The sequence below is a fragment of the Podarcis pityusensis genome (genome assembly GCF_964106645.2).
Source record: "Podarcis pityusensis genome assembly, chromosome: 10".
Lineage (NCBI taxonomy): Eukaryota > Metazoa > Chordata > Lepidosauria > Squamata > Lacertidae > Podarcis > Podarcis pityusensis.
The window spans coordinates 70,343,716-70,358,149 of record NC_138035.1 but is presented as its reverse complement, the minus strand read 5'-3'; the positions used below and the strand labels follow the sequence as shown (position 1 = coordinate 70,358,149).

Here is a 14,434-nt window from a genome sequence, read left to right as displayed (position 1 = left end):
AGATTGCTTTACTGCCTAAAAGGTGATACTGTTTTGATTTTACAGGATTGTTTATTAATAGCTTATTTTTGCTTACTCATTGTGGGGAAGTTTAATATTGTAATCTGGTTTCAGATAGGTCTGCCCAGAAAAGCAGCTTTAAAATGTTAAATAAAGAAATGCCCTCTACGTCAGCGTGTGAGCTGGCCCTTAGCTCTAAAACAAAACAGAAGATGGCAGCCCACAGAAAAACTATCCATTCAGTACAAGCTGAATCGGGCTGATTATTAGCTACCTTCCTTCATTTGTTTAACTTTGAAATGGCTGCCTGCCTCCCAGTTTGCATAAACGCACTTAGAATTCAATGTGGCATCTTCCCAGATTCAATTTCAGCCTCCCAAAATTTCATTTCATTTTGGTAGCTGACTTCTGTGGCTGAGTCCTTATCTTGTTTTTCAGAAGGTTGTTCAATTTTCCAGCTAATGTGGAGGTTTCTGAGATGCACTGCAGTGCAAAATGCCCTAATTAAAGGCTCTTAGGCTTGATCAGGAATTAGAAATAGTATCCAGGGCCAACAACTAATGTATTTTTAGCTTTATACTTGAAAATTAAAGTGCTGCTGTTCAGTGTCCGCCAAAAATGGCATGTAAATTTTGTAGCATGTTTAAATCAAAACAGGCAGGGAGAAATTAAAAACATTGTCATATTTATTCTTAAAAATATATCCCACTTTCCAGGGAAACTCAAGACATCTAACTGATTAAATAATCACAACACACACAAACACATACATAGGGGAATTTGGTAGAAGAAAGAGGTGCTGGGACTCATATGTTTATAAAAGTGTCATGGCTACTAGCCCAACATGGCTGCTGGAGGCCATTGCAAAATAACCCGCTTTTTCAACTTTTCTACATTCGGAAATAGTTGCAGTAACGATACAGATAAACTCTCTTCTCCCCCCGCCCTTATATTTCTTGCTAATGCCTAGGCCAGTCTTCCTCAAACTGGTGCCCTCTAGATGTTTGGACTATGGCTCCCATCAGCGCTGGCTAGCAGTTTAAAACCCCATCCTTCCTCCTGTCCGCTTCCATGTCCCCTGACTTTAATCCAGCCCACACAGCTACTTGTGAATCACCAAGCGAAAGGCTCCTCGCTCACTGTGGCTGCCAGGTGCTTCACAGTTTCAGTGTTTTTGCAGCCTCTGGGCAGGCAATGCAACTCAGAGGTTGGTGAAGCTTGTCAGAGGCTCCATTCTGCTTGGTGAATCAGAAGTCCTGCAGGCCTGTCCGAACCCACATTGCCTTCCAGAAACAGCCCCCCCCCCCACCCTGTCTCCCAAAGCACATCCATAGCAGGCCCTTACTCAGACTTCCTCAAAGTACAGGAGTCATATACTGATTTTAAAAAATTCCACCAAAAGCCTCATCCAACTCACACACTCTCATATTAATGTTGCACTATTTATTTATTTTTGGGTCTGTATATTTATTTTGAATTGTTGTTGGTGCTGTTGCTCATGGTGGTGTTTTCATTACTGAATCGTTTTGGGAGGGGGAGTTGTCACCTTTTACTTGTCCCCAGTTTAGTGGCGGGGGTTAATGACAAGGCCGAGTATAGACGATACACTGGCATACAGGCGGTCGGCTCTAGACCACCACAATAAAGCAAATATCACATTAAAGTGAGTCACTTTTTTGTTTTGTTTCTCAGTGCATATAAAAGTTATGTTTGGAGCTACTGTGGTCTATTAAGGCAGGCCCCCCTGGCTGCAGGGGCGGAAGGGGAAAAATCTGGCTCCAGGCCAAGCCACGACCCCTTCCCATGGCCAGCTGCACCCATGCCCTCGTAAGGAGCAATATCTGTGAAGTAAAGCAAAGGCAATAAAAATGAGGTCTGCCTGTATTGGATATCGCATTTACACTCAACCTTTTATGAAAGAATGCCCAAGGCAGCAAACAACAGCAGAAAATAGCCAGCCCACATAACATAATAAGCAGTAATACAGTGAAGCCATATAAAAACCAGGTGTGAATTAACAAGTCAATTTTAAAAAGGTTGCCAGTTTTAAAATGTTAAATTAAAAATACAGATTAAAACACAGCAGCAGAGAACAACAAATCCACTCACAAGGCCAAATGGCTGCTTAAATAATGAAGGTTTTTACCTGTCCAGCCATCAACAAGGGGACTGGATGTTCTCAAAGAGGAAGTTCCAAAGAGACTTCCTGTATTTGGTCTCGGTCAACAGACTGGCTACAGCTTTCTGAACCAGCCAAAAGTCCCTAGTCTTTAAAAGTAGCTCCACATCAAGCATATTGTAACAATCCAAATACCTAACACACCTGGGGATGAGAGCAGTTGGCATGCAAATCTCTGCTGAGCAAAATTGCTTCTGACCACCACCCCAACCTAGGTGGATTTATGAATTAGCCCCAAACTGCAGGCCTGATTTTCAGTTAAAAAAATAGCCCATACAAGTAAGCCTTGATGCTATAGGGGTTTTTCGTAGGAACTGCCCTTCTCCTCCTTGGTACGCAGCTGCAGCCTGCCAGTTGTTAAGTTGTGGGTGAACATATCAGACGACACAACGATTCTTCAAACAGCTCTTGTTTATTCAGAGGCCAGAACAGAAGGGCTCAGTCAGCCTGCTTATATAGATCTCCAGTACAACGTTACTGTAGCAACTTTCTAAAACTATCCAATCACTGAACGTCACTTTCGATCCTTCATTTGCATAACTATCTACAGTATACCCTGCTGGCCCAGGGTGAGAACTTCAGTCATGGCCCCGAAGAGGAGGCTGTAGCGGCACATTCTCTGCTAGCTTGTACAGCCCTTTCTCTCCTCTCCAGAGCGACAGCTGCCAAAGAAATTCTGGCCAGAAATGGCATGTCTTGATCGTTAGGTCTCTGCAGAGGAGAAGAGAGCAGACAGGTTAAGCAGGAGATGTGTTAGCACTGCATTATGCACAATAAGTGGCATTCCATGCATCCTTCCCCTTTGTGTCCACACTGGGGGAATCGTACGCAGTCATTAATGCAGCTCAGAAACAGGTCCATCAGTACCACCTAATCTCAAGTCAGTTTTGGGTTTCCTTCACACTTTAAATTTGTTCTGATTTAGGATGGTTTTATAAATCGCCTCAAGATTTATCTCATATTTCTTTAGGATCTGCTTCTCAAATATGTCTGTAGAATACTTCATTCTTTCACTAATATTAACCGCCTGCATGCCTCTTTGTCTGACTTTTATTAGAAAAAATAAATTGGCTGTTACTTGTAAGAAACCTGCTCAGCTGTTCTAATAAGCTAAGAATTCTTTGCAGTGATAATAATAATATTAATAATAATAAATAATAATAATAATATGTCTTGATGTCACTGGTTCTGTTAATTCTAATGATTGGTCCTAGGCTGTTCCTCCCCTTCCTTTAGGAATGGTATCTTCCAGCCTCTCCATGTGCATGAAAAGTGACAAGCATGGCTCCCCTTATTTCTACTTATTGGGCCACCCTAAAGACACGGTGTGTAAACTCTGCATGCATATTTATTGTTCTCTAATATGCTTTCATTTTACAGAATTGTTTTAACTGAGTCTTTGACAAGTTTTCTCTTACAACTTAACTTGTTTGGTGCCTCTGTTAATTCTACAATCTCCTTGAAATTGAAAATATTTTTAAAAGCAAGATCAAAGTGCATATTTTTAACACAAAGCCCTGGACATATATTTTGATTCGATAGATAGGGCTTTCTTTAACCCTGTTATTTCCCCAGCATCCCTGTATTTCAGGATTTTATATATACTCATAAAGTTGATAAAGAATACAAGGGAATCTCAACAACATCCTAAGGTGGCAATCCTATGTATAGTTAGCATATACATATAGCTTCATTGACTCATTGAGACATTTGGAATTTTCAAAAAGGGCTCTGGGCGCCACCATAAAATTGCTGTCACAATGGCTTTTGCCAGTCACAAAATGGCTGCCGCTGGAGGCATGCACAGAAACAAATTGTTGGGCCTACCCCTCACTTGCACATTCTGTGCATGGGTTTCTTTGAGATTGGGAGAGACACATGGTAGAGGGAGAAAACACAAATCCCAGAAAGTAGGGTGGCCACCAAGCACAGATTTCTCCCCAACCCAGATAGAAGGGGGAAACCAAAAAAAATTTTGATTCCCCCCCCCCAAAAAAAAAACAGAGGAGGAGGAGGAAAATAGCAATTGCACATACTTTGACCCTTACCTTTTGGGTTACCCCACTTCTCTTCCTCCACCTCTCCCATTTGGTCCCCGCCCCCAAATATCTTTTTTCTCTGTCTCCCCATCACCTTGCTTTCTGCTTGTGTGCAGATCGCAACTTAGAAAACTAGATAGCGGAAGAAGGAAGTGGGAAAGAGAGACACTGTTTCCCCTTCTTCTCTCAACTGTAATTTCCAAGTCTGAGATGGTTCATTTCTCACTCCCTATGAGAAGGTGGTGGTAACTCCTAGCAAAATGGGAGCACAGAGGCTTCACAGGCATTGGGAAGGCCTTCAGGAGTGGCATTGCACCTGCGCATGCCACAGTGAGGACACTTGTGCTAAAACATGGTTTAGTGTTAGATGCATAAGCAGCAGAGAGCTTTGGGTTCACATATAACACATATATAATGTTTCTCATTACATCCAAACTTGGAGGACCTCTGGCTAGTTCAAACTAGCCAGAGTTCCCACAGTTCATGAAAAATAAGGCTCCCTAAGGCTCTTAGTTTACTAAAGTAAAGCATAGTTTGGTATTACATCCCAAAGCACAATTAATTTTCAAATGAACATAAGCTGCCTTTCACAAGCAGTGTTTGTGTAGGGATACAACTTTGAACTATGTAAATTTCACCCCCTTCTAAGTCTCTTAGGAGTCTTGTGGTCCAATCCTATGCATGTTTACTCGGTGATAAGTCACTCATGCGCACGTAGAGAGGATTGCAACCTAACTTAGATTGTCCCAATTGGCTCTTTTTTGCTCAAATTTCTCTCTACTTCCCCATGCCTCAAATGTTTGTATCATTTTGTCACGCTTTGCTGATGTCCAGTGTAGTACTTCTTATATGTAATACAACTCCCATGATGCATCTCATGTTTAGAATCATGATGGAACCTTCACTGCTTTCATAAAAAGAATGCAAGATGCTTTTGTATAAACTAAGAAATACCTTTTTAAAAAATCTTTTACCAGTAGGTCACATTCATTGCTCATCTCTCACCTTTACAGTGAAAAGGTGAGAAACCTTAATAAAACCTGATGAACTCTAGCTGACAGAGTTAAGGCTGCACTCTTATTCATGCGTATTTGGGAGTAAATCCCATTCAATTCAGCAGGATTGAGTATAGGAGTGCAGTCTTTAATTTCCCATAGAAAATAATGAGGAGCCTACAAGTGGCTTGTGCTGATCGAGTTTCCCCATCATAAAACAAAAGGCATGAATCCTTCATGAAAGACAGGACAACATACAAAATATAGCAGTCCATTATCGTTCTAAGCACTGTATTCTACAGTGTTTCGTTTATGCAGTTCATTTGAAATGTAGTTTGACAGGGTGTTGGCAGAACAATATACTGGGGTGTGTGCAAGCTCACTTTCATCCTTTAATTAAGAGGTCAAAATAAAGCACTTTCTGCTTGGGTGAATTTTTCAGTCTACCCAAGTTTTTCAGAATGAATTTTTCCTGTTCTTGAATAGCTAACACTGATGGCTTTCGGATGTGCCTAGCTTTGAATTCACGCATACAAAAGGCATGGAGCCAAAATATTCTCTATCCCATCACTCATTTCTATGCTCATCAGAGCATCCCACAAAGAAACGGTGGTTTCGGAGTTCAGCTCCCTACCCAAAACCAAGTTGTGGAAATGTACTTTTAAAAAACGGCACAGCATTGCAATTTATTAAGTTTAAGGATTGGCAGTTTATTCACAACATTTTTAAGTTCCAGCTACATAGTCAGTATCTGTGTACAAAACTTGGGCAACATCCGAAATAATCACTTCATAACATGAAGGTATTGAGGTCAATCCAACAGAATTAGTTGTGCACAATTAAAAGCTTAAGCTCCATTTATTTCAATGGAAAATAAGCACAATTCATATTTACTGAACAAAAAGATCATTTCAAACTCTGTGAATTCTTGACTTCATTATTAACTTTTTAAAAATGGTGAAAACTGAAGTGCAAAATTACCATATTTTTCCGTCTATAAGATGCCCCCATGTATAAGATGCCCCCTATTTGGGGGGACTCCAATTTAAGAAAATGGGGGGAGATACTATCCGTGTATAAGACGAGCCCAGATTCTGAACATTATTTTAGAGTAAAAAAAAATAGTCTTATACATGGAAAAGTACTGTAAATGTGCAAGTCCCATTAATTTAGTCAGACAACTATATCTGCTGAATTGTGCTGATGAAAATTATTTTCAAACTCATTAGAAACTATTATCAACTCTTACGCTTAAAATAATAATAATACACCACTCTTGATAACAAAGTCCACTTGCATGGCTGCAATCCAGAAACCATTCAAGATCAAGAGTAAAAAGATTTCTGATTGCGTTCTGATTTGTTTTACCTGTTTAAAGCAGCACAGCAAATGGTTCAGAATGAATGGAAATAAGCTCCGTTTGGTGCCATAAATGTATGTTTATTTTCCAGTCTCCAGTAAATTATTACCATGACAAACGCATGTCAAAATAATATAACCTGTTCACAAGTTTTTGAAAGGCCAAATCATTGCAACGTAACTTACTCTCTTAACATCTGTTTTTCTGCGTGTGCGCCAAGGAAAGGAGGTCTACCACTCCTCACTCCCTTCATCAAGCATACAGGCTGGATTAACCATTATGCTAAGTACCTTTACAGAGTGGAGCTCTAACTAATCTGAGGGCCTTGTTATGGCTGAGATCTATCTGAATGCTTAGAGGGTGTGTATCCTGGTTTTCTCATCTGAAGAAGGTGCCCACATAACCCCAAAGCTTCCTTCTTTACCACAATTAGCTCAATCAAAGAAGCTGACTCAGTCATCTGGACCACTTTGAACCATTTAATTTCTTGGGACTGGCATTGCAATCACAGATGTAATTACTCTTTCCTCTGCGTTGGAGTGTTTTAAAATTCCTCCCACAGCACCGTTTTTATCAATAGAGCATGAGCTTCCGTGAGCAATTACCCTACTTCACCAGATGCTGGACTGGAATTGTAGGCCACAAGTCAGAGAAATCAGTTAATGGGTTGTTTACACTAAAGTCTTCTTCGGTTTCTAAAAGGGCTATTACCTCCTCAGTGAACAATGCATTTGAGAATACCTGGTAAAAAGCAGTCAGAAATTATTCTCATAGCTTTTAGAATGTCAGAAAAAGCCTTAATTAGATTCTGTTTCACATGGTCACATTCTTGAATAAGTTCTGCTCCCCGTTGTTGTTGTTGTTGTCATCATATATTTATACCCTGCCATCTTCCCTGATGGGACTCAGGTTCTGTATGTCCAACAGAATTTTCCTTCCAAAGATGGCTGCACTGAAGTCTCTGGTGGAGGGTCTGAGGAATTTACATCTTTGCTTGCTTGTTTGTTTGTTGCATTTTTATTTTTTTAATGTCAAATTGTGCTTGTTCTTTTTCTCAAATATAGTTCTATCTGTGCAATGTGGACTGCTAATAGGCACCTGAGCTAAAAGAACTAGCGTACCCATCCAACATTCTGGGAGGGCAAATTGGGACATGACCTCCCCACTACTGCTGCCTCCTCACCATCCTGCCCTGGCCACCTTTACACACCACCACTGCTGCCCCCCCCCATCTCACCACCGGACGCCCTTATCCAGCACCGTCACCCCCTGCCCCCCATACACACACATACGTCAGGAAGCAACACCAAAGGAGTAGGAGAGCGTGGCACCAAAAACACACGTCTTTTGGTTCCCAGGCTATTGTGGTGCCGGCTTCTGGAATTATGGCAGAGGTGGCAGCAGCAGTGGTGGAGGCCACAGAGGCGGAGAGAGCTAAAACAGGACATCTGGGATTGGCATCAGAAGTTGGGGTGGCTTCTGTAAATCTGGGATGCCCTGCTCAAAATGAGGCAATTGTGCCTTATGCACTAGCAAGATGGAAAGTGGATGAGATCTCCTCCCTGGGAGCAAGCAAGTCCCACTAAGCCATGGTTTAGCTTTGCATTATGTGCAAACACAGCTATTCACAACCCTAGCAGAAATGTGGGCATGAATTTCACAGTTGTGCTATAGATGGTTCTGTTAGGTTTTCCAGATGCAAGGACATTAAACCATGAGGACTCAATCTGCCCAGCCTTGGGCCCTGAATAAAATAGACCTTAACACAGATTTAAAGGGATGGTTGCAGCAGGAAAGGTGAGGAATAATCACTTTGCTCCCTTGCTGTGTCTGCATAAGACTTCCTCTTTGTAATGTATCTTAGACCCATTTTCAGATTTGGCTTGTTTTTCTGTGCAAGCCTCTTCCTGAGTACAATATTAAATGGAGAAATATATTACATGTGCCAGTAGCCTGTGACTGCACTTCATGGCAATTCTCATGATTTCAGGAGCTTCAAAATTAGCTGTTCAAAATTGGAAGTGCATCATAACATGACCTGGCTTTTGACCATGTGATCTGTTCCTTTGAGGTCAGGCGTTTGTAAAGTTCTACACACAGTAGATTCCCATGTACACACAGGGATCCAACCCTTGTATCATGGCCTTAAAAACTAAATAAAATAAAAGACTCCAAAATGAACTTTTGGGATTTGCACTCGAGGCCAATTGTCGCTTCATGCTTTTAAGACACAAACAGATTATTGGCAGCTGCCGCTATATATAGGCAGACGCATCATGCTAAGCACGTTTTTTTATAATTTCTGTAGCATTTGTCAGTTTAAAAGGGTTTTATATTTCATAGCTCATTATTCCAGACAAAATCAGGTAGGTTAGATGGAACATGGGGTCAGCTACTCAACAGCTCTTGATCTCCATGGCTGAGTGGCTGTTTGAAGCTGGGTCTTTTGCATGGCTTTAAAATGCAAAAGGGAATCTGTCTTCTACCCTCAACCATCTCTGTTTTACCAACAAGGCTGTGGAATTCTTTACCTCTGGAAGGAGGGACACCAATGGCTGCTGGACATCAGAGAAGGATGAATCTATCAATTTTGGTTTCTCTCAGTTTCTCATGCTTCCAGTCTCCGCCTTAATTTGCCTTTTTTTAAGTTCTCACAAAAATTTGGCAGCGTATTAGTGCTTCTTCTGATGTACATGATTTTGTATGCAGTTTTGCCTAAATATACACATTTTTACCTGTTTATAATGCATTTTTATACACAATTTGTCCTAATATATGCATTTTTGTAGACATTATTTTGTTGGAGGACTGCATTACCAAATTCAGAGAAGCATGAAGTTTGAAGGGTAGCTTCCTATAAATTTGTATATTTAAATTTTGGGAAGTGCAAATTAGGTAGGTTCTCTTTAAAATGCAAACTGAACCACTTTCTCTCCACTCTCATTCCTAGCAGACACTCCCCCCACCTTTTTCCTTTTTTACTCTTCTAGGTGATTTGAAAATATATTTTTGTTTTGCATTTGGCATATAAACTTTAGAATGAATTGTTTTCTTGCTGCTTTTCTTTGTAAACTGTGGCTGACTAGGGAGGAGGCAGTTATGGAAGGTTTTGTTTATAATTGCTAGTTTCCTTTTTAAAATAGTTTTGTTGTTTTTGTGACCCTGTGTGGAAAAGCAGCAGTTGGGGTGTTATGTACTGAGTTGAATAGGATCCAAACTGCAGCAGTCTGATTGGTCCTAGAACAATAGGATTCAGAATGCAGCAGTCTGATTGGTCCTAGAACAATGCAGCAGTATGATTGGTTGGCAGGAACCACCCAATCATGCTCCAGATAGAAGTGAATCCACAACCTGATTGGCTTACAGTAGAATTCCGGAATTAGCCAATCATGTGCAGCCCATTGTGTAAATAATGTATATAAAGCAGATACTGTGAGGGAACTTCCATTCATTCCTCCTCACCACTATGAGCTGAATAAAGAGCATGAAATCACTTTGCGACTCTGAGTATATTTCATGGGTGCTTTAAATGAATAAGGGAATACCCATCTCCTCCCATTGCAAGCATCTTTAGTTTGGGTTGGAAGTGTTGCTGCAAGCACTGCCATTGTTGTGGCTTGTAATATTTTGCCAGCAGAGGAACAGTCACCACCCTGCAGTTGGAGAAAGGCCACCCTCAGAACAAAGACTCTTCGCTAAATGACAATGGGGTGAAAGTATCTGATGCAGTTTCACCTCGGAAGCTGAGCAGATCTTAGCCAGGCCAGAAGACTTCTAAGGCAGCACTTTAGTCTTTCGAGGGGAACAAGACGCCAATGAATAAAATCATCAGCATTTCTGTTTCATCAGTATGCATAAAGTGTGCGTGGCTTTGCACTACAAATTGCAGCAGTCAGAACCCGAAAAAAGTGAGAGCGCATCTAATTTTAACTGCATGCATCCTTGGGGTATGTCCCTTTGTTGATAGAAGCAAATAATGAATCGTGGAGCAGTGTGCAATATTGTAAGGAGATCAGTTTTTTGACCAGTCTGCACTCAGTCAGGTGGCATAAATCACAGTGCTAAACCCTCTGAATATTCTTCTAACTAAAAGATACAGCCACACAGTAAACTGAAGTTAATGAAGCATAATAGCTACATACACAAGAATTCTAGACATTTGGTGGTGATGTCAGTGTCTGCCATTCATTCTTGTTTATGGGAAAAAAGGCCAATGGCATGGAATGCTCAATGAATACCACATAGAGGAAGATAATTTTTAATCACTTTTCCCCAGAAAAGTGAAACTCAAAGCAGCTTACAAAAATTAACATTAAAAACAAGGACAAAACAACTTAGCAGTGTGTGTGTGTGTGTGTGTGTGTGTGTGTGTGTGTGGTGTTGGCATCTGTCTGTCTCAAAAGACAATGGAGTGTACCTCTTGGGGTGAAGTCAAACCACAGCCTGGGCAGTGTGTATAGAGCTCCTGGGCTGCTCGAATGACAAGACTCAAATCTCAGCCTTGCTGATGTGCTCCAAAGGAAAGCAGAACAGCACATTTGTTACCAGCTTGGCTGCAGGAGTTGCCGGAAGGAAGCCATACAAGGCACCATCCAGCCATCTTTGGGACTCGACTCCAGATTCCTGTAGGGTTTCCTCCTCAGCCATTTCTTGTCCCGAAGATATCCTGTAGGGCAGTGGAGGTTTAGGATCAGAGTTTTCCTTCTCCTAGATGCAGCGGCGTAGCGTGGGTTATCAGCACCCGGGGCAAGGCAAGTAATTTGCGCCCCCTAACCCGGGGCAAGGCAAATAATTTGCGCCCCCTAACCCGGGGCAAGGCAAGTACAGTAATTTACTCTCCCAAGCAGCAGCAGCAGCGAGGCTTCTCTTTCCCCCGCGCTCTCCTGGAGCTGCCTCTTTTCTTTCCTTTTTTCCCTTTCTCCAAGGCTTTTCGCTTTCTCTCCTTAATTGATTCCTCCTCCACACCGCAGCGTTTCCTAGCTGCTTCCCCCCCCTTCCCCTCTCTCTCCTCCTCGCTCTGCTTGCCTTGCCCTGCACCGGCAGCAGCAGGCGCAGCCAGACCCCCGCCAGCCAGCCCGCCCGCCCGCCCACCCGGCTTCCTCTCCTTTTTTTGCCCGCGGCAGAAGGCTTCGCTCTCCCCCTTCCGCGACCTCCTCGCCAAGCCGAGCGAGCGCGGGCTCCCTAACCCGTGGATTTTAGTAGGGGCAGAGAGCTGCTAGTGCGAGCGCGCCCCCCGCCCATGTTGCGCCCGGTGCGGCCGGCCCCCCTGGCACCCCCCACGCTACGCCACTGCCTAGATGGGCTACCTTCCCAGGCTGATGAGCCCCCACCTGCCCCTCATTTCCCTCTACAACACATACAGAAGCCACCTTCTTGACCATTGGACCCACTCTTGGTTTCGTCCACCCAATCTGCCAGGGCCTGTCTTTACATGCAGCAGAAGTAACCTAACTCACCAAGAGTTTGAGACCCATCGGCTGCGGTAACCAGGTTTAGCCAGCCAGTTGGAGCTGTTACCAGGGTGTGGCCAATGTCACTTGCTGACAGCTTCGAGGAGCCCCCGAAGGAGTGCAACGTGTCCCCAACCAGAGGTATTACCCCTCCCATGTGTGCGTGTTTTTTTTGTGTTGGTCATACCACCAAAAGATAAGCAGAAAATTAAGGTCCAAAGGATAATAATGTTTTTGCCTGGCACCAAAAAAGCAGATAGTGATGGCATCGGGGAGAGCATTCCATAAACGGGGAACCACTACTAAGAAGGGCCATTCTCCTGTTGCTGCTTTCTGCACCTCCCTCACAGAGGGCACATGGAGAAGTGTCTCAAATGAGGAATGCAGGGTCCAAGTTCATTTATTGGGGGGGGCAGTCCCCGCATGTAAATGTACTGAGCTGAGATATTGGGCTGCTGGGCTGCATAAGGTTTATAGGTCAAAACCATCACTTTTAATTGGGCCTAGAATCCGATTGATAGCCAGTGCAGTTATACCAGGATTGGTGTTATGTGCTCAGGCGGTCTTGCCCCCATAGTTATTCTGGCTTCCAGCACCAGCTTTCTTGTGACAACCTTGACTGTGCTAAGATAGTTCATTCATATTAATATATCGTTCCCAGTAGCCATACTCTTCATTTCTACCAATTTCAAAAACCCATGGTGTGGAAAAGAAGAGATTAATTAAATGGATCAAACTAGTCGTTAATAACATTGTTCTGCAGCCTTCATTTCAAATATGATATCCAAAATGTTCTTGCCGTCTTCTGCCTCTGGGTGAACAGCTATTGAAGGATGTAATAAATAGGTGGTAGCTGGCAGTCTGGAGACAAAACATACCTGAATTGTAAAGTATGTGTAGTGGATTTCTTTATATTTGGTGTTTAGATTCAATGGGAAATGAACATCGAAGGGGCTAAATAGGAAGATAAAAGAGGGAAGCCTCAAGCTGGCACTACACAGAAATGTTCTTGTATAAAAGGATTATAAGAAGCCCCACAGTTTGATAAACTATTTATTGGGATAATTGGAATTTATCATCTCCCCTCCCCTTTTGTAAAGGGATTGTTTTGAAAGTGTTCCCTTGGAGGGTCTCTCTTACAATAGGCACTTGGGAATAGCGCCTTTAGATTAGACCTGCATAATGTTATGACCCCACCAAGCCCAATAAACCCATCAACCATGTAGGGCAGCCCACTACCAGGAAGGGCTTGGGAAAAAAGTATTGTTTTGTTTTGTTCTTTGCTGTCCCTTGAGAACCTCAAAAGCGGGAGCAGAGACACTATTGACAAGCCCCCAATACAAGGCTGGTGGGCTTTGATTTGTCTGTGGTTGGATCACAATTTCCGCAAGCTTGCCGTTGGGTCTGTGTCATGGGATTTGATCTGAGAAGTCCTCTGCCCTGTGAGCAGCCTATGGGCCAGGATCTGCTGGACGAACGGGCTGCCAGAAAGGCATAGGAAAGTCTCAACTCCAAGGGATGAGTCTACCATGTTGCAGTGTCCAAGCAGTCAACTGGACACAGAAGAAGACGGAAGATAGAGGAGAATTATACAAGAGCACACTGTAGGGCTCCTCTGTCTCCATGGACAGAAAAACACAGCCTATATACTACTGTGTGGGAATTATTTTTGTAGATCACAAAAGCATCTAAACTAATTCCCAGAAATTGCCGGCTTGGAAGATCAGTAACCTCACAAACTTTTAGCACGGCGCATTACTGCTATGCCTGGTTGTAAGAAGAAGGGGAAAACACCATGTCAGCTCCGGTCATTTTTGGAAAGAGGATAAGGTCCTTCATCCCACAAAAGCATTTATGACAGAACAAATAGACAGAAGCTGAAATCTGAAAGCATTTGATCTGGCATACCAGTAGGAAAGACAAGGAAATATGAAGAGCTATCTGAGCAGAAAAGAAATAGGCTGAGGAAGAGTGACAGGCCTTCAAGCCAACATTGTTCAAAGCCTTGGCAGGAAATTATAGAATAAGAGGCCGGTAAAAAAAGAAAGGGGGGCCCTCTTTCAGTAGAGTATTACATCAAACATAGACTCACACCTAGTTTTGCAGGTTTTCCTATCTATTAACTGTTGTTAACTGTTGTTTAATTGATAAGTTCAGGAGTGTTATCTGTGAAGCTCTGGAAATGTAAACTGCTTATTGGTTGCATTGCTAAATATGCAGAGAGAGCGATCCTAGTAGAGGCCAAGGAAGCCCAGAGTAGAGGCTCCTTCCCTGCACGCACAGCCCTCCTGACTCCTCCTGAGCAGGGCAGAAGGGGCAGGGAGGGAGGGAGAACGGTTGCCTTGGTCATTAACAGTGGGCTTACGTAAGGGCACAGAAAGCAATCAGCATAAAGGCGCTTATGCCTTCAG

At 42.8% G+C, this 14,434-nt stretch overlaps 1 protein-coding gene across 18 annotated transcripts in view; it reads left to right on the top strand.

Annotated features, from left to right (window-relative positions):
* MAGI2 (membrane associated guanylate kinase, WW and PDZ domain containing 2) overlaps positions 1-14,434 on the top strand; it is a 601,975-nt gene that overhangs the window by 576,788 nt on the left and 10,753 nt on the right. Inside the window, exon 25 of one of the 18 annotated variants that reach the window (XM_081023431.1) lies at positions 3,416-3,504. The exons of 16 other annotated variants lie outside the window; for them this stretch is intronic. In XM_081023431.1, the coding sequence (XP_080879557.1) occupies positions 3,416-3,504 (89 nt within the window). Of the gene's footprint in view, positions 1-3,393; positions 3,505-14,434 lie in introns of all 18 variants that reach the window. One more of the 18 variants, XM_081023432.1, reaches the window with a different exon arrangement.